This window comes from Carassius auratus, chromosome 8, assembly GCF_003368295.1.
Source record: "Carassius auratus strain Wakin chromosome 8, ASM336829v1, whole genome shotgun sequence".
Taxonomy (NCBI): domain Eukaryota; kingdom Metazoa; phylum Chordata; class Actinopteri; order Cypriniformes; family Cyprinidae; genus Carassius; species Carassius auratus.
In genome coordinates, this window is record NC_039250.1 from 23,361,619 (window position 1) to 23,382,223 (window position 20,605).

Genomic DNA, 20,605 nt, shown 5'->3' on the forward strand with positions numbered 1-20,605 from the left:
TACTGGATAAAATTGGTTTGTACTAAAGTAACTCCTGAAAAGACGCATCCTGTTTTACACTTGGAATAGAAGTGTATGGGGAAATTGCACAGCATCACATGTTGAATAATCACAACTTATTGTTTGAAAAATGTATCATGATACTGTTTCGAAAGTATTAAAACCATAACTTACCACTTCACTAAAAACAGAAGTTTAGAGTTTAAAAGCTGTTAGCCTTGAAGGGATAGTTCATTGAAAAATGAAAATTCTGTCATTCTGTCATTTTTTTGATGAAATCTGAGAGCTTTCTGACCCTGCATAGACAGCAACACAACTAGCATATTCAAGACCCAGAAAGGCAGTAAGGACATTGTTAAAATAGTCTATGTCTACGAGTGACATCAGTGAGTAATTAATGACATTTGCCTAAGCCATTCTGCTTTCCAAATATCTGTACAGCTTTTTATTTTAAAGCTGTGGTCAAATTGACCATTGTTCTATGAATAATCCAGTCATTTCAGTTATTTAAAAAATAGTTGACTTCTGAAACAAGCTGTACATCTCTAAACTGCTGACAACAGACAATGGACTTTTTACCTGAAATTGTTCTGATATTTATGCAAGTGTGATCTAAATCGTTTAAAAAAGAAAACGCAATGTAATCATGTCACACATATCTAATGACCTGGAGATAAAATAACTAACAAAAGCAAATTCATTTATTATTATTTGTATTAATTTAAATCAAAATGTTAAAATTTTTCAACCAGAGGGGACAAATTACAATGAGTAATTCAGCAGCAAGCCACAGATACTCAGTGTAGCTAGTTATATTTATACTTGTATAACATTTATCTAGTCAAAGAGCAAATTTGGTGTATGTAGCATTTTTGAATGAATTGCTTGTGCTTTTCACTTTTTACTTTGGCTCATAAACCTAAACTACAGCTATAGTAGGCTGATGTTCACTCCATTCACAGACAAAACCTGTAGCTGTACATCCTTTATTGCATCAGTTTGACCGTGCTTGGGGAAATCAGTTACACTTACAGTATATTACAAATGACACATTATTTTCAACAATATTACGTTTATATGTACATAAACATGTTGGATCTTCATTTGACACCAACAGCTAATTTACACAGTAAATACAGTTTAGATGGAGCAATTGATGACTGTTTTAAGATGTGTTTTTATGTTTAATTATGCATTAACTACAGCATTATATGAATTTTAAACATGATATTCGTGAAATAACTTATGAGTCATTCATCTCATCAGGAAATATGTTATCAGAGCTTTGAATAAACTAGAAAAGCATAAGCTATTTATCACTGGATTGGATGTCCTGTGTCTTAGTTGTAACAATGAATGAGTACTGATCAGTTATTTTCATATATATATATATATGTATTTTTATGGCCTATTTAACAAAATAATTTGAAACATCAGACATCAGATTCGCAATTGCACTGTATATTTAAAGATGAACAGGTTTCACTTGATTTGATCGAACAAGAGAGAAAAAGAACATCATGTTCATGACTTTCGTAGTGACAAACATTGTAAGGGAAACTGGCCAATTTATCACACTGCAATTTCTGTGTTGTAAATAGCTTTCTTTTGTAGTCCAGGTCAATTTGGTGCTCCTTCTCAATTACATCAACCAAGACACTGTTTGTTGCTTTGCCACATATCTTATTTAACTATGTTACATAGGAAGCTAAACCACAATCTAAGTGAACTGCACTTTATAGGGTGAATGGCGACCGTTGGGGAGCAGTTATCGGTTCATTCCCTGTGTTCATGCGCTGCTCAGTGGAAGGTGTTGGGGTTGGGTCGTATCATCATCACAACCTTCTTGAGAGAGTAGGCGCCTCCTCTGAATTCTGCCCAGTACACACCGTCCTGATAGCGGCTGCGGTAGTGTCCTCCTCTGTACCACACACCATTCAGATTTGAGTGGGCACAGGCATTATACCACCAGCCTCCCTTTTGATAGTGGGCACAGTTGCCTGAAAAAATAAATAAATAAATCACGTTTTAAGATGGGTCAATACATAAATTATAAAATCTAATAGTTAAATTTTACTGATACCTGTGTATACATCGTGATCTCTGTCCAGAGTGGTGAACTGCTTCCCGTTGTGCCAAGTTAGGGAGTCACCGGCATTGCCATGGTAGCGGCCCACCCTGAGCCTATAGAAGTCGCTTTCAGGTTCAAGACGGAAACTTGCGTACTCTGCAAATGTCTTGCGTCCAGACCAGTCCTCTAAGGTGACCAGCAGCTTGTAGTTCCCTTGACTGGTTATCCAGTATATGTTCTCCAGACCCAGCCAATACTCTCCATCGATGTTTCCAAAGCCTTGCTGTAATAAAACAGAGGAGGGCCTGCCATTGAGTATTTGATGGACCATGTAAAATATTTAGTTTAGTGTATAATACTTAGTCTTTGTTAATTTGTCATGTCCTTGAGGCTGAAAAATGAAATTTGCTGTAGGGTTTGTTCTTCTCTAGCTCTCTTGCTTTACTGGTAGGCCTTTCATTAGCCAGCACATTCTTTGCACTGTTAAGCATCTTTTTGAGCCAGTGAAGCACTTGTAATTCCGGCTTTCCTTGTGTTTAATACTGTATCTGCAGGGCTTTGAAGACCTGTTTGTTTTGTGCTTGGCAAAGATTCAAATGTAGTTTTTTTTTTTTTAAATACCCTAAACTTACAGTGATTCTGTTGCACACTTTGAATAGGAACTCTGAACACATTATTGATTTATGTGCATATTGCATACTGTATATGTCATACATAAAGCATACATATTAATGTTCAGAAATCAATTAAGTATGTTTTTATTTGCACCGAGGCATTTCTGCACAGTGTGGTAGTTTCTGCTTGGCATATGCTCCTCATTAAACCTCTTTAAGTGCGTGGCTCTGTATGTTCACTGCCATACGACTTAGTTTATGTGTAGAGTTATAGGTGTAAAAGGTAAAACATAAGCAAGTTGTTACCAAAGAAACATAAATTTACTTGTTTGTTGAATTTACCACCATTGGTAAAGGAAGGCATGTATCACATCTCTGTATGTTCAATTGTACTGCTCATTTACCCTATTTTTACATTTATCGACCAAAACGTCATAAACGTAGTAATTTATCATCCAGGATTGGCTCACCTTATATGTCTCCCAGTTTCTGAAGAAGTTGACAGACCCATCCAATCTTCTCTGGATGACGGTCCAGCCGCCAGGATCCTGTCTTTGATCGCACCACACCTGCATCAGCTTGTTGGTATTCTCCGGCTTTACCAGGTGCATGCCACTGTTAGTGTGACTGTCCTCCAGAGCCTCCAGACAATCCTTCCAGGGACCTTGACAAAAAAATAATTGAGAATTTACCCCATACAAGATGTATCCCCCGATACTAGATTCTTAGAGATGCTGTCTCTTTTTATATAGAAATCCTCCTGTCTGTTGCTGGCAGATTTAATATTTGGAATATGACACTGTGATGGACAGGAATAATTTTTGGCTTGAAGGGAAATTCAGGTGCAAAGCTGAAGCAGTTGTATAATCACAGGAAGTCATACTCAGGATCCCCCTGTATGTCTTTCTCAGTTGCGTCTACTCCCGCTAAGTCTCTTGTTCTTCTGTGCCACAGCTGGAAAATCTCTTAACGTAAGAAGAGGATTGACCTTGGCTGCCATTCTGGCCTGGGAAGTTGCCTCTGCTGTTCCAGCCAAACATAAAGCTGGCACGGATGCCAAAGAAAGGCCCGTTTGATAAATAATGCAGTAGCAAGTAGATTAGCAAGCACTTCCAAAGCTCCCTGGGCAGCGAGCAGTGTTTTTATAGGGACGTGTCAAAAATGGCTCCAATTTTCATAGTTTTCCAATGAGAACCAGAAGAACATCCATAATTTAGCTGTCTTCAAAATCATTCCCTGATCCAGTTTTTTTTTCTCTCTCTCTCTCTCTCTGATCTTCTTTTTTAAACTGTAAACAGAGGTTGATACTCACCCTGGTGGGGAAAAAAAAAAAAAATCTTAAACCAGACTAAACTGGTCGTCTCCTTGTCTGGGCACTAAACCAGCTGGGAGGAAGACCAGCTAAGGAGAACTTCCACCCTAGTCTAAGCTGGTTTGGGTTTGTCTACCAAATGGAGCAGCACAAGTATGCTATTCACTAGCAAAACCTTACTGGTGAAGCTGATTAAAAACATCAAATTGGATTAATATGATGATCTTTTCAGGTGGAAAAGCAGTCAAACTTAAACAAAAGCTCTCGCATGTTCCATTATTGTTTGTGTGTTTTAACAGTGCTTTCTTTACTGTCAGATCTGGCAGACAACCAACCAAAGTTATCTGACATCTCAGCCTCAAAGCACGTCTGAGGCCATCTGGTTTACTTACAGTAGTCTGTCATATTTCAGTGTTTACTCTCATCTTGTAGCTTATTAAAAGTAGGCCTCATGCCCAACGGCTGGCCCTCGCTCACAGCCACTCCAACCTCTTCAGGACTCTGGATGGTACACTTACAAATGAGATGGCTGTGTCTTGTACCAAAACTTAGGCAAGACTTTGCTCCAGTTACTTTCACTTGTAACATACTTCACACTCTTATAAAGGAATGTATTTTGGGAAGTCGTGGCCTAATGGTTAGAAGGTTGGACTCCCAATCGAAGGGTTGTGAGTTCTAGTCTCGGGCCGGACGGAATTGTAGGTGGGGGGAGTGCATGTACAGTTCTCTCTCCACCTTCAATACCACGACTTAGGTGCCCTTGAGCAAGGCATCGAACCCCCAACTGCTCCCCGGGCGCCGCAGCATAAATGGCTGCCCACTGCTCCGGGTGTGTGCTCACAGTGTATGTGTGTGTGTTCACTGCTCTGTGTGTGTGCATTTCGGATGGGTTAAATGCAGAGCACAAATTCTGAGTATGGGTCACCATACTTGGCTGAATGTCACTTCACTTTCACTTTCACTTTTTCACTTTAGATATTTTTGGCTGCATTTCTGATAACAGACCCCAGACAGCTGGTCACATAGCCTCCAGTACACAGTCCACTAAGCCGGTTTGTGTCTGTGTTTCTGAAATCTCTGGCTGGCTGATTTTCACTGCATGCCAGAATAGGAGCCATCACACTACCTGACAAATCTAAGATAACAATACAGACGGGGCTCATTAGCCTCTTACCGTGAATAAAACTGAATCCATTCCAACATTCCCTATCCCAGGAACATATTAAATAGCTATTTTTATTGGGTCAGTAGGGTTTTTTTTTTTTTTTTTTTTTTTATCTCAAGGGACAGATGTGTCTAAATGTTTTTAGTCTATGTAATGCTTGTTATTACAGTATATTATTTCATATGTGTTTATTTAATTATTATTATCAGTAGTAGTAGTAGTAGTAATTATATTATTAATAACAATAAATAAGTAAATAAAGAATAATATTTACATTTTTCAGGATTCTTTGATGAACAGAAAGAAATTATAGAATAGGAAGAAATTATTGAAATTAATATTAATAGAATGTTTTAAATTAATCAAAAGTAATGAAAAAGACATTTATAATTTTATAAAAGATTTCTATTTCAGATAAGTTCTGTTCATCAAATTCTAATCCGCTGTTTTCAGCATAATTATAATAATAAGTATGTTTTTTTGTTGTTTTTTTTAGCAGCAAATCAGAATATTAAAATTATTTCTGAAGGATCATGACTGGAGTAAGGACGCTACAAATTCAGCTTTGAAATCAAAAAATACATAAAATACATTTTAAAATGTAGAAAACAGTTATGTTAAATAGTAAAAAATAATTAAAACTGACTGTTTTTGCTGTACTTTGGATCAAATAAATACAGGCTTGGTTAGTAGAAGATACTTATTAAAAACATTCTTACAGTTCAAAAACTTTTGACTGGTAGTGCATATAAAATATCTTAACATTTGGTATTTATTATTGATTTAGAAAAAGTTTACAGTTTCTGTCAGACCTTTGACCCTCACTCTATTTCAAATATGCAAATGTAGTTTGTATTCTGTATTAGAGGCTGTATCAGTGTTTTTGTACTAAATTCCAAGCACATTTTGATTGACTGTACATGAAAAGCACCTCACTCCACATTCTTTGCCTCATTATCTTGGAGGCACCAGTGTCTTGCTCTCCCTGGGAGAAGTCTGCTTGTCAGCAAATTAGAAACTCCTTTTAAGCTCCCTTCTGTTTAATTGGTTGTAGAACATTTTACACCATGGAAACTTGCCACTTAATGCAACATCTGTGCCAAAACATCTATTTAAAAAGAACAAAGTAAACAAAATAAATTGAGACAGGAACAAAACAGAAAAGCCCGAAACAGGTTCCAAGGTGCATTATTTGATTCATTTATTCATTTTTTAATTCCTGTCACATTTGCTGTTTTACAGTGACAATATTTTGCTTTACTTGTTCAGGGGGCTTTATGGAGAGACGTTTAGACAAAGGCAGCTGTTATGTCTGGCAGACAAATGGACAACGTTTAGATTAGTTGTATAAGAGATGAAATGACATTCTGAACAAAAACATTCTAATGGCCAACAGTAGAAAGAAAATCGGCTTCACTTAAAAGATTGTAGCTAACATTCACAGAGATGAATGAGGAGTTGAACTGGAGATGAACACGAATCCATCAAGTGAAGTGAACTTTAGAGGAGATATGGTAGGAAGAAGGGAGGAAGAGGAAACCGATTTTCAGTGGTGTGGGTCGTGTTAAAACAACTTGGCACATCCGTCAGCAGACCATTTCTCAGGAAGCCCCAGACCTGAGAGAGCTCAGTGTTTGTGTGGGATGTCTGGGTCGCGCATGTCTGCTAACACTGGAATAAATGACTTCATTTCAACAGAGTCCTGCTTCCCTCCCTGCCCTGCTCTTTCTCCACTTATCTTATCTTCTTTTTCATCACTGCAGCTTTACTATCACAACCAGTTCTGTTTTTTGTCAGAACAAGCCTTGTATGTGTGCAAATAGCAAAAAACATACACACAGAATGTGATCTTTTAACATCCACTTAGGGCCACATTCATATACATGTATGCTTCTAAAATTTTAAGGTGCATCTTAAATTTTGTGGTCAAAAAGTAAGTTTGCATGACCAACTTAAACCTGTTCTTCCAACCTCACACAAAATGTTTGATAGCCTAGATTTTGCACATGAAAATTTGCTGAACAATAACTGTTGAGTCATTGACATATGGCATAATGTATATGAGTGGTATTCTTATATGTCTTATATATTAATTATATCCTATATATATATTAAAGAAATGAATGTAAATTAATATATAATAAGGAGTAACTACCATACACATTTATACACATGCATAGTTTAAATGCAGCATGTGGCTCATTCCTTATGCCATTTCCAAACGTAGTCACTGTCAACTTTTCCTGACAATCCTCTTTCCTTAACTTTTTTTTTTGTCTTCTGTCCAGAATCTCTCTATTTTCTTCCAGAGTTCTTTTTCGTACTGTAGTCCTATTGTAAAAGCTTGACTCTCATTGAGGAGAATTTGTGTAACCTTTCTCTATTAATGCAGGCAGACCTAGCCAGGAAACTGCTCATGTCACCAGATGTAGTGGAAATATATCAACTGAAAGATGCCTTTTTCATTTTCGCTGTCTCAGTTTAAATAATAAATAGACAAAATATATATGTTGGATTTGGGGTGGATGATATAAGCAAATCATTAGGATATTTTTAAAATATTGCAATGCATTATGTTAAACACATTGAAGAAAAGTTTTAAAAACTGCTGAAAATAATAAGGAAAGTTAATTTGGATTAAGATCAAGAACAGTCATGTTCATTGCAATGAAGTATTGGTTTTCATTAAAAACCATCAGATTTTGGGGGAAAATAAAGCTTTTCTGCATTATTTATCTCTAAAATTAGGCTTTTGATTTATTTCTCATTTAGATCATTAAAATCATGCAAAATTAAATGTAATATTCAGTCTGAATTTGATGAATTTTATTAAGTCAGTCATAAGTTTTTGTTGTCCATGTTTAACAATGCCACCCATGGTCATGACTCAACACAAAATATTGTTTATGATATTCATCAGCTGACCAGATTAACAAACTAGATGTTGGCATTTCAAAGCTGAGAAAACAACAGATTCTTTATTGTCCCATCTCTGTGTGGGAGCTGCTATGCAGAGAGAATTTGAGATTAATGACTTTTGATAGGCAATGCTATATAATGATGACTGTAAGAGAAAATTGGCACTGAAATCCACACAAGGATAAGATTCATCAAATGGAAACATCATGCTTTGAATTATTTAATGTCAATAACTGTTAATGTTGCTTCTGACATTTCTGCACAAATGTTTCTATTTTAAAGTCTTTTTAGGCCTCATTATAAATGTCTGTCATTTTCAATCAATTTAATGTGTCTTTGCTGAATGAAAGTATTTACCCCTTTTACAGAAGATTTTACTGAGCTCAGACTTTTGAAGGGTACACTTGGTGTATTTTGGCTTTGTTTTCTGTAGGAAAGTTTTGTAAAGCCTATACTCCTTTTCCTCAAAATGCAAGCATTTTATTCTCATTTCAGTTTTTCCCTTCAAATAGTACATGCAACACTGGAGAAATGAAGCTGAGACTCACCGGAGGGTTTGTTTGTGGTGGACGGGCTGTGAGTTCCTCCTGGCATGGTGGGGAGAGGAGCAGGAGGCACTTTGAGGTTCTGATCGCTCTGGATCTCGTTGGTGATCTGGTTGTTACGGTTAAAGGTTGTTGGCTGGAAGGGTTTATTGAGGGGTGGTGAGGGTCTGGGTTGCGGTTGAGGTTGTGGATGGGGCTGAGGTTGGACTGGTACCCTGGGTACCACAACCGGTGGTCCCCTCTGACACTGCGCCTCAAGAAGGGCAATGAGCGCTGACTGGTTATTGGCAAGTGAGGCGAGGTGCTGATACTTATGCTCCAGATCTTTATAGCGGTTTGTAAGCTGCAGCATCTCGGAGGTCTGGTTGAGGATCTTGTTCTCCAGTTGAGAGAGCTCCAGCGCGTTGTCCCTCTTGCGGATGATCTCATGCAGCAGCTGCATGTATAACTGCGTCACTCTGGAATTCATATTACGGGACTCCTTGCGCAAAAGCTTCACCTCATTGACGATGCCGCCGTCGACTTCTACAAGCTGCTGTAGAGTCTCGATTTGTCTCTTCTGCTTGTGCAGCTCAGAATTGAGGAGTTCCAGCTCCTGCTTATTGACACGGTTCTCCAGCACGGCCTCAGGCTCCTTGGAGTTCACACAAATGGCTCCCGTAACCTTTTGCTGGGGTACGATGAAGGTGTAGGAGCACTTGTCCTGCACTGGAAGCTCTGGAGCCCGTCGTGTGCGAGAGGTCGACAGGAATTCAACCTCTGGACCTTCGTCACTGCTGTCAAACTGCTGAGGGCTGCCCTCCGTTCCAGGAAACCCTCCACTCGCCAAGAGCAACACCAGCCATACTAGCGCAGGGACATCCATGACCACACACACCTGTGAATTACATGAGAGGAAAATTTTTTATAATTTTTTTTATAAATGTATAAATATATTTTTCAAAATCTTAAGTATTTTGGCATAATCTTAAGACAAAGGATAACTAAAATTGCTTCGCCGCTGCTTAATATCTTCATATCAGGTCATTTGACTTTCTGTGTCAAGATTGGTTAAGGTTGTAGAATGTCATGTGTAGTGACTCTCCAAAATTGCAGTATGATATTAGTGTGGACAGCAAACAATTTCCCAATGCATTTTGCAATGAGTTTGCTTGGCTTTAAATTGACTTCTGTCTAAATTGTGATCCAAATATCACTACACTATTGACAACAGAAAATGGATTTATTTAATTTAAAAATTGCCAGAGAAACTGAAATTTTAACCGTACCTTAAGAAGCTTACCCATGTTTTTTAAACTACATTTAAAAAATGTTTTTTGTGGACATTCTTATGTTTCATTGAACCTCAAGTCAAGCATATATCATTCACATCACAACAATCAAAGTTGCTTTTGTGCATACAATTCCCTTAAATCGTTTTGGAAGAGTCAGAACTTTAATCCTTAATATATTTACTTTGATATATTTTTCCATCCTTGAGGCCTATGGGAGGCATGAGTCTAATTTTGCCCTCTATCTGTCTGAACATGCCTAGCTTATCCAAACTAACACAACCCCAGCTGATCTAGACAGGAGATCTGGCACCTCACTCAACATCTGTCACACCAGAGAACTCATTACAACAGGAGTCAGTGAGCTACCCCTGTTTCTAACCCAGCCATGGAAGCTCTTGATCTCTTGGGACAGATTAGTTTTCACTGGGAGTAATGATCTGGTGTTCCTCCAGCACTGATGGAGAAGCAAACAGGAGTGTGGCTGACCCTCACAGTGGGGAAATTATGAGGCTCAGTAGACCCATATTCTGTAAGTTCTTGGCCTCACTGGAGCTTTTAGACTTGAATCTCACTCAAAGACTTTCATAGCATCCTCTCCCTCATATGTTGTCTAGTTATTCAGGATATCATAAATGTTTCTCTCTGAGATGTTGTGTTAGATTGTTTGATTCATTGTTTTAAATAAGTCTATTCAGGAAGTTCATATAAATGAGCATATTCCAGAGATTCACTGCTTTGTTCAACTTGGTTTTATATGTATGTGTGTGTGTGTGTGTGCGCGTCTGTGTTATATAGATATTTGTATTTAGAAACTAATAATATTCATATTTTGAAATAACTTCCATTTCATTTTTGTTTTTATTTGACATTTTTAGTAATTTTGTTGCACTTTTGTCGTTTTAATTACCAAAAACTTGTTTTGAATAATTTTAGTAAACAACACTGTTGCCATAATCAGGCCTGTTTTGACCACCCACACCTCATTCAAAAACCATATTCCCCGTTGAACAATGGAGTTGCCCCAGTTGCAGGGTGACAAAGAGTCTTTAATTCTGCTGAATGTATTGTTTGGTCATCATGGGTGTCCTGGCAGGACTCTGATTTGGTAAGCTGCCAAATGAATGAGTTCTCAATGACAGCACTTGGTTAACCAAACATTGCCACAGGCTTGAACATCACAGAGGGAGAATGGAAAATTTGATGTAGCTTTGGTTTATACAAGCACTGGGATTTCACTCTGATTATAAGCTTTTATTATATAAAATGCATTTCGCAAGGCATGCATAAACTGTGCCCAAAAAAAAAAAAAAAAATGATTGATTGAATACGTTAATTACTCACTTATAAAGACAGTTGTTTTGTTCTTGAAAAAAAATCATATTTCTGAATGAATTGATTAAGTAGATGATTCAGTGACTCACTTACTGTATAAAGACTGCCACTTGTTTTGTTCATTAATGAATCAGAAGGTGTGAACAAATCATTTGAAACAGTGTTTCTGAATCAATCAATTGAGTGAATGATTCAGTAATTCGCTCATTACTAAAAAGAGTCACCGCTAATGCACAAACTGAAAATCTGTCTGTTGTAAAATAGAGCAGTTTCACGAGCTCTAATTATTAATGACCCAGATCAGAAGAACGATTTAGCATCTTACATTTCATAGATCTCTTTTACTCCAAAAACATGTCCACAATTCTGTTATTCCAGCCTGTTATCATCATAGCAAAAGCTGACAGCAGAGTTTTTTGGGGGAATTATCTGGAGAAAAGGGGATTGCAGTTCTCATTAGTTGAATTTTATAACATATTCTGGGAGGACAGCCAGAGGGGCGTTTGGTTCAGTGTAATCACTAATGGATGGATTTTGACAGGATGAAACATTTTTGCCACTAGTATTAACATCTCTGCTTGTCAAGCTGACTATCTGAGAAGGATCGATGCGAACAAACTTTGTGTTGTTTATTATATGGTGTTTGTTTATGCACAGTAAACACAATAACAGACATTTGCCGATGAAGTCAGCAAATGCACAGAAACCTGCAATCTGTCTGTCCACATCATGACTTCACCAGTGTGTCTGAATGGAAATATTCAGCTAAAAGCCAGCTTGCATTGCAAGTCTGGTTGTCTCTTTCTATTCATCTCCTTGTTCTTACTGTTTAAATACATGAAAGATGATCTAAGAGCTGTTTACACAGTATCAGTCTTATTTGTGCTGCCAAACTATTTTTGTATTTCCTGCCACTGATATTAAGTTACATAATCTTCACAGAAAAAAAAAATAATTATAATAATATGTGAGACATAAACCTCCTGCATTTTTCTGTCCCATGGAAAACTTGTCATTCTCATGTCCCCGTTCTACTATCTGGACATGTTTGATTAAGACTCTTCAGCTGTGTTCCACTCATCACAAACTGCTTTTGTCTCTCTAATCTTACTGACAGATTAAATAAACAGACAGAAATTTTAAAAGCTGTTGACTGACAAGAAGTATCTATAGACATCTATTGAAAAAATTAATTTAAGCCAGTTGCTGTGTTTTGAAACACAGTAGCTGGTTTCTAGGTAGTCTAAAGTCAATTTCAGATAACCTCCAAGCAGGTTATTGATGTTTCACAAACAATTCTGACAACTTAAAACTGCTGTGACTTATAGCTGGACTAGTAGCTGATCCAGAAGGATTCACAATCTAATGACCAGCTAGAAGTAGAAACCAGTTACCAGAAAGGCAGTAAATCAATCAGATTGTATTTGGTTTTTGTTTATTTAAATGATCTGGAATACTCCATTCTGGTCAATCGCTGTGTTCATTGTCAGATATCTACTAATACCCACCATTGTCTGAAACAATGCTGTATTTGACCTACAATACACAATTCTGACTGATCCGTTTCTCATATTAAAATATGGACTAGCTCTCTCTTGTATGTTGCGATTGTAGCATGATTTTTGTTATCAACTGTAGTACAATTTAAAATATATAAAGAATAGAACAGTTGTTTTAAATTGTAACTTTATTTTAAGGTCCAAATCTCACTATTAACAAACCATTAACTGACTTTTGCCTCAACTTCTAATTTGCTGCTTATAAATAGTAAGGTAGCTGTTAAGTTTAGGTATAGTGTCGGATTAGAAATGTAGAATATGTTTATGCAGAATATGTGCTTCATACTGTAAGTACTAATAAACAGCCAATCTGTTGATAATAGACATGCTAAGTTAATAGTGAGAATTGCTGCCTGTACTGTAATAATATTTATGATTTCACTGTATTTTTGATCAGATAAATGCAGCCTCGTTGGACATATAAGACTATTTTCAAAAAATGTTTTAAAAAGTCTTACAGACTTCAAACTTTTGAACTGTAGTGCATCAATCTTGTGTGAAAAACATAGTTTTTCTTTCTTTTTCCTGAAAGGAAAAAATAATGATGGTTTCCACTAAAGAGTGCATTTCATGTGAGGCTGAGGAACCCCCTCGTGCCGCTGTAACAGACCAATAATGATAGGTTAGACTTGCAACTTGTTGGATGTACTGACAGAGTGTCAGACGGACGGGGCATTGCAGCAGGCAGCATCTCGTGTGAGCTAATGCTGTGGGCGGCATGCGGTTTCACTGTGGTGTGTGAGCATGTGCCTCTGTGTGTGTCTGGATTCATGTGTCTGTGTGTGTCTAGGAAGGGGAATATCTGTGGTTGCTCTGAGTGGAACATAAGATGTGTTTGAGAACATGTGATTCAATGGAGTCCCTAAGTCTAAGAGCTAGGACTCCCCAACCAGCATAAAGACACAATGGAAAAGCTTTTGTCCGTGGTGAAATGTTTAGGTGAGTAGCAGGACAAGAGAAAGCACATCTGCCTAATCCATAGAGCTGTCATTACCCTTTTGGTGGGAACAAAACCCTCCAGAGTCTGTCCTTCTGACACGTACCTCAAGAAGTGTCCTGACAGGCCAAAGTGAAGTTTACCTCGTCCAGTGTTCCATTACAGTGTGGCATGACTCACAAGCTACAGCATGACTGAACTGCTTTTGAACTAGTCCACATATTCCTCATTAAAGATAAAGAAACACCTTTTAAAGGGTAGAGAACAATAACAGATGGAAACAAGTTCTGCCTTGTTGTGCCCCATTAACAAAATACCTTGGAATGGTAGCAAACAGGATGCAGAATTGTCCTTTATAATTTGATTTTGAATGTAATTTTTTATGTTATTCAGAATTAGCTATTAAACATGTCGTCATATTCTCAATGTATCGTGTTTCCAGGTATGATATTAATAATCAAAGTTTGAAACTATTTCGTTTCCATGTATGCTCTGTTTACTTACAGCGGATAAATAAGTGTTGAACACATCACCATTTTTCTCATTAGATATATTTCTAAAGGTGCTGTAATGTAATGTATGTATTCCATCCATACAAAAAAAAATAATAATAATAGGTTCAGAAATTAAGGTGTGTGTAATAAAATGGAATTACCCAGGGAAAAGGTATTGCTTACTGAAATGTATTTAATACTTTGAGCAACAGCCTTCATTGCTACTGACAGCTTTAAGACACCTTTTTTTTATGAAGAAACTGGTCACATACATTGCTCAGGGGTGACTTTGGCCATTTTATTCCACACTAACGGTCTTCAAATCTTCAAGGTTCCATGGGACTCTTCTATGAACTCTAATCTTTACTTCTTTCCATAGACTTTCTATTGGATTCAAGTTAGGTGATTGGCTGGGCCATTATATCAGTTTTACTTTCTTTCTCTGAAACCAATTGAGAGTTTCCTTGGCTGTGTGTTTGGGATCATTGTCTCGTTGCAATGTCCACCCTCATTTCATCTTCTTCATCCTGGTAGATGGCAGCAGATTTTTGTCAAGAATGTCTCGGTACATTTTTCCATTCATCCTTCCTTCAATTATATGAATTTTGCCAGTGCTACACTATGATGTTTTGGGGTGATGTGCAGTGCCATTTGACCTCCAAACATGGTGTGTATTATGGCATCCAAAGAGTTGATTTTAGTCTCATCTGACCAGACTATTTTCTCCCATTATTTCACAGACTTGTCTAAATGATGTGCAGCAAATCTTTAATGAGCTTCAACATTTTTTTTTCTTCAGCAATAAAGCCTTGCGTTGTGAGCGAGCATACAGGCCACGGCAGCTGAGTGCATTATTTATTGCATTTATTATTTTATCTAAAATATATGTACATGCTGGCCTTTCTAAAGCTCTCCACAAGTGATCCTTGGCTCTTGGACAACTCTTCTGATAATGATTTTCACTCCTCTGTCATAAATCTTGCGAGGAGTACCTGTTCGTTGCCGGTTTATGGCTAAATGATGTTCTTTCCACTTCTGGATTACGGTCCCAACAGTGCTCACTGGAACATTCAGAAGTATAGAAATCCTTCTTTAACCAATGCCATCAGTACGTTTTGCAACAAAATGGTTTATGTATTTATTTTAGATGTGAATCATGAGTTAGGAATAAAATGTATTCATCAAGAAATAAATAGGAATAAGTATTAAATTATCTACTTGATTAAAGTAATAATTTATTGATTATTAATAGATTGATAGGTCATCAACTAACTAATAAACTACAATTTCTCTAAAAAGAATTTCAAATCCGGTAAGTTGCTTTTCCTGTCATTCAAATTAAAAATGTTGTGCGGCCAATTCATTTCTAATTCCAACTCATGAATTGAAAGAGAGCCCACTCTTAAATTCTGTTCTAAACCCATAGCATTAGTACAGTGTGCAGTCATTTACATCAGCTTTCATTACTCCTATCAGGTCTGACTGTTGCACAATCACAGTTTTTGAGTCATTGATAGGGGCTGAGGGAACACAGCTGCTTGACGTCTTCTTTCAGTCTTTCCCTCTCGCTCCATCATTCCCTTGTTTTCTCGCCTGGCCTTCTCATTTCAACCTTAGCGTGGCATTCCTTGAATTCCACCCCTCCTCATTAGGGTGAGCCAAGCTGCCATACACTCTCTCTCTCTCACACACACACACACACACACACACACAAACACACACACAGAGGCTGGGGAAGGCTGATGAAGTCTTCACCTTACATTTGTGCCTGTGTGCCCCTACAAATTATTTCTGACTACAGAGATATACAGTATATAGGTTAGCGGAGCACACAGAGTAATGAGACTAAACACAGGCCTTTCACATGTTTTAACAATGGACCTGCTTGTGCATCATTAATGAAATGATGTTCCACAGTGTCACATTCTGTTTTAAAGGTATAGTTCACCCAAAAATGATGCTATTTTGTATGTACTTAGCAGTAGGGATGTAACGATTAACCGTGAGCCAGCTGAAAATCGATTCAAATATGTGACTATTCAAATGGGTTGAGATGCTAAACAAATGGCGATTGAATTAGGGTTTAGGAGTTTATATGACTGTATGTCTGAGTGGAACTTACTGTCTTTAGAAAAGTTTGGATTGTGTTTATTCTTTTCATCTTACCTCTGTATAATGCATATTAGAGTTCATAAATGCAGCACTGCTTTATTTACAGCGGAAGCCAAGGAAATCCTTTAAACGCCACCTGCTGGCAGAGATTGAATCTGCGTCTCGTTCAGCTTTCATGCAGATATTTTGATGTATAGTTTCACAAAACTGAAGTCAAATCATTCAGTTTTTGCCTCAAATTTTGAAATTATATTATCTAATTTAGATTAAAAACTAATCATGTTGCATGTTTATGGCATCTTTGTTTGGATCATTATTAAAATTGTAGTGGTTGCCTCTTAAAAGAGCAATAATATGCAAGTGCTATATTAGTATATTATTATAGTGTTACATTTCAATTTCACAAAGAATCGTGCAACTTTTTGTCCAAGCAATAATAAAGGGACACATTTAATTTATAGTTTGTCTTAAATCTCATTTTGTAAAAAAAAATTATAATAAATCGAATTGAGAAATCAGAATCGTGGATCAGATCATGACTTGAGTGAATCGTTACATCCCTACTTAGCAGAAAGTCGCCCTTTCCCATAAAAGTATTTAGTGACTTAAACTTTCAAGCTAGCATAAAATGCCCTAAAAGTTATCTGTCAAGTAATCTGAAGTTTTCTGTTGGATTTGTGTGAGGAGGAGACCTAAATTTGAGTTATAATTTACCAGAATGTTTTAGCAGCTCTTTTTTGTTTTTTTAGTGTCTTGTGCTCACCAAGGCTGCAAAAACACAATAGAGCATAATAAATGCATTTTATTTTTATTTAGTTTTTTTAAGTTTGAACAGTATACAGTTTATAATAATGTACTGGGAATAGGGCTGAACGATATATCGTTATCGTATCTATATCTATATATGAACTTTCAAGATATTAATATCGAAAAAAGCAACGATATAGACAATATAGATTTCCCCTCTCCGCGCTCGCCCTGCATACAACTCTGGCAGTCACAACAAACATCAGTTTTACGAGTGCCCTTGACTGCACCGCTAAAGCCAGCGCGCGCACACTACCAGGGACGTGGGAACTATATTGTGAGAGGGAGGGTGACGTTTCCATGGTGACGCGTCATTGCTTGTCACGTGACACACTGCAGCAGCAACAGCGCTGAATGAATGATGATCTGCTTTTATATCATTTTTCCTTTTTTATTCAGAATATTCACAAACGTTTTAGTTATGACATGAAATATCTGATATTCCGATTGCCAAATACATGCAAGTGGAAGTATATTGTTGTTTAAACACCTTTATAACGATTGCGTTAGTTGAGCTGTATGCGCGATGGGCGCCGCCGTGTTAGTTTGTGCCGCAGACGCAGTTCAGAGAATCGGATTGCATTTACAGTTTAATTTTTTTAACAATTTTTTTAAATGGATTGAATCATTATTAAAAATAATCTTGGAGATTTTCGAATTGCCTAAATCATAAATGAAGCCTGCAGTGATGTTTTTCTTTTGTTATGGCAGCCGTCCCCTCTGCATATATATTTTTTTCGAGAATGCTGCACTCCTGTTGCCGTTTGTTATTCTTCACGAAAGTTCATGGCAATAAATAAGAAATATTGCTGACTTGTGCGTTTCCAGCGCTCTATTTACGTTCGTCTGTTATTTGACATTGAAAAAGGAAACCTTTTTTTTTTTTTTTAGACATGGAAAATCGATTTTACAATCGATTCAATGAACACTTATGTCTTAAAAATCGAAAATGATTTTTTCACAAAAGTGACAGCACTAGCTCTGAGCGCGTCTGTCTCTGTAAAGTTGTGTATATGTTAATACTTATACATTTTAGGTAGCATAAATACATCAACATTGTACCATTCAGCCTATCTAAATGCACTTAAATATATTTGCAAACTTTACGTATGTATACCTGCAGATAGTAATGAGATCAGCCTACTATACAGACCCTGCACCCAGACAGACCCCAGTATGAGAAAAATAGTTTTGTAATTTGTTTAGGTAAGAATCTATGATTTCTTTCATTAAAACATTTCCATTAATATAATAAAAAATGTAAGTAGTTACTAATAAGAGAATACAATCAAATCCGACATATGTTATCCTCTCTGCGAACCCTTGGAATACCTTCAAGGACATCTAGTTAAAAATCAATTGTAGAAACAATCCTGAGGGCTTTGTATACAGTTTCAGTTATTAGCTTTGTGTATTTTGTTGCCATGGCATGTTCATCAATAAAGAGAGCACTAAAGACTATTCATATTTTGAAAACATCTTCACCCATAAACTCTCTCTTGTTCAAACAGAATCAGGGCTGAACAAAGCCCGATTCAGAAGTCTGCCTCCGTTCCGATTACTACAAATGGAAAAAAGCTTCCTGGGGAATGAAACAGAGTCACACTAACAGTCAGCTCTCTAGCATCCTGTCCCAGCAAATCATTTTCCTCTGGGAGTGGGATGTGTAGCTTACTTTACCTCCCTCCATCCATCTTGCATCCCTCTTCTTTTCCTTTCTCAAATTCTAAAATGAAAAATTAAATCATAAGACTGAAAACACTCCTTTCGTGCTGTTTTAAACCACTTTTTTATTTCTTTGTCCATCATTCACACCTCAGCGTGTTCGTAAACCTGTCTAGACTCTCATAGAGCACACGGGGAACAACTCTTTTGGTCTGAATGCCTGCAGACGTCATTATTCACGTGGCTGCTTTGTAGTCTCTGATTGCGTCTGGGAGCCTCATTGATAACAATCATTGTGTGTTTATTACCAATTAACTGCCTGTTGCCGCTAAAACACCCCGTCTCCAAATCTTTTACTTCCGTGTCCTCATCAAGCCCAGCAAAGATTATCTCTCAGAATTAAATGTCACCCGAGGAGACAGATGTTATCCATACAATCATGACAACAGCGGAGTGGGAGCTTAAAAACAATTACCCAAGTACATAGAACAACCCCTGATCTCAGCATGTTACAAAAAGGCAAAATTAAAAAGATTCCAAGATTAGCACATGCATTGTGGTGAGCCGGATGCAATTACACATGTTTAGAGAGCGAGCTGAGCCTCAGGGCTCACCTTACCCTTACCAGATGATTCCAGTTTATTGCAAAGCACCCTCTTGATATCCGTCAATGCCCAGGAGAAACCGAATGAAGTGCCTCTGTGGAAATAGTTATCACAACTTGCAGAAATGCTCTGTGGGGTTTCCTCTCGCTCGGTCTGTCGTAATCCCCCACTGTCTCACTTTTGTTAGTATGTCCTCGGTGTCAGTGGAAAGGTCTTCAGTCTACAAGCCCTCAGTTAAACACCTCTGTCTGTGTGGTGATGCAAAGCCTGCAAATCCTCTCTCAAGAACTCTGAAAAAAACTACTTCTTCTCAGGGAGACAGGAGTGAAATGTTAAATACATATTAAACAAACTGAAAAGTTTAATCAAAGCATGACTGAAAGCAAGTCCTTTTAAAATGTTTACGGTCAAGTATTTCAAGGAGATGTTAGAGAGGGCTTTGAAGACCTCAGAAGATCAGCAGATATGTATATTAAGTGCTGTAGGTTTCTCTGGGTTTTGAAGGCAATGAAAGTCCACCAGCATGTTCTTCTAGCCCTCTGAAGAGTTTGTGTTCCCTGTCACTCTTACTGGACTAAGTCCATCACCTCTGTTGCACTAACTTTTTCTGCTCCTCTCTCTCTCCCTCTTTTCTTTACAACAGGCAGTGGATTTGGGGTTGGTCCACCCCCTCTCCACTCTCTCCTCCCCTTGGCACAAAGGGATCTGAAAGCATGAGCTTCTAATCCCCCACCCGTATTCACAACCCCTGCTATTCAGTTCTCCCTTTCTGTGTCTATTTCCGGCTGGTCGGCTAACAGCTGCAACGGCTGTCTGGAGTTCAGTGATGTCACAGCAATCAGGTCCTAATTGGGCATGGATATAGGGTTAAGAACTTGGCTAGAATGAGAGGTGGGAAGATCAAAATGAGAGGAAAAGAGAAAGGAAGCATGGCAATTCTGTCTTTTTTTGGCTTTTAATTGAGATAATGAACTTCTTTCTTGGATTTACGTTGGAGTTGGTTTATAAAAAGTAATAATAACAGTGATTGACCTGTGCATCTCTGCTATTGCTGGAAATAAATCACAAAGCTACTTTTTATGTGCGGGAGTTTGGGGATGCAGTTATTTATACTGACAACAGCTTGTTTATTCCGTTGCACTACCACTGTTTTGTAGTTGTTGTTGCGGAGTAGGTCTGGATTTGTTTTGTTTT

The 20,605-nt window shown here is 37.5% G+C and overlaps 2 protein-coding genes across 3 annotated transcripts in view; one reads left to right on the forward strand and one right to left on the reverse strand.

The window, feature by feature from the left end:
- The window catches only part of LOC113106828 (ras-specific guanine nucleotide-releasing factor RalGPS1-like), a 104,330-nt gene that overhangs the window by 34,043 nt on the left and 49,682 nt on the right, over positions 1-20,605 (forward strand). The gene's annotated exons all lie outside the window — the stretch shown is intronic.
- On the reverse strand, positions 973-20,040 carry LOC113107716 (angiopoietin-related protein 2-like). Of its 2 annotated transcripts, none has more exons than XM_026270399.1 (5): positions 19,432-20,040; positions 8,630-9,503; positions 3,156-3,349; positions 2,084-2,354; positions 973-2,000 (listed from the first exon to the last, which is right to left on the reverse strand). In XM_026270399.1, exons 2-5 carry the CDS (start codon positions 9,489-9,491, stop codon positions 1,801-1,803), a joined length of 1,527 nt encoding a protein of 508 aa, XP_026126184.1. In that variant the 5' UTR covers positions 9,492-9,503; positions 19,432-20,040; the 3' UTR covers positions 973-1,800. The 2 variants fall into 2 exon arrangements, with proteins under 2 accessions (XP_026126184.1, XP_026126186.1); XM_026270401.1 differs by having other exon boundaries at positions 19,426-20,040.

Bases quoted from the DNA above. Each gene is read 5' to 3' on its own strand.
- LOC113107716 (XM_026270399.1), bottom strand. From the start codon at position 9,491: ATGGATGTCCCTGCGCTAGTATGGCTGGTGTTGCTCTTGGCGAGTGGA. The intron at 2,355-3,155 runs GTGAGCCAATCC...GTTTTATTACAG, and splicing joins GAAACTGGGAGACATATAAG to CAAGGCTTTGGAAACATCGA. The intron at 2,001-2,083 runs GTATCAGTAAAA...TTATTTTTTCAG, and splicing joins AGATCACGATGTATACACAG to GCAACTGTGCCCACTATCAA.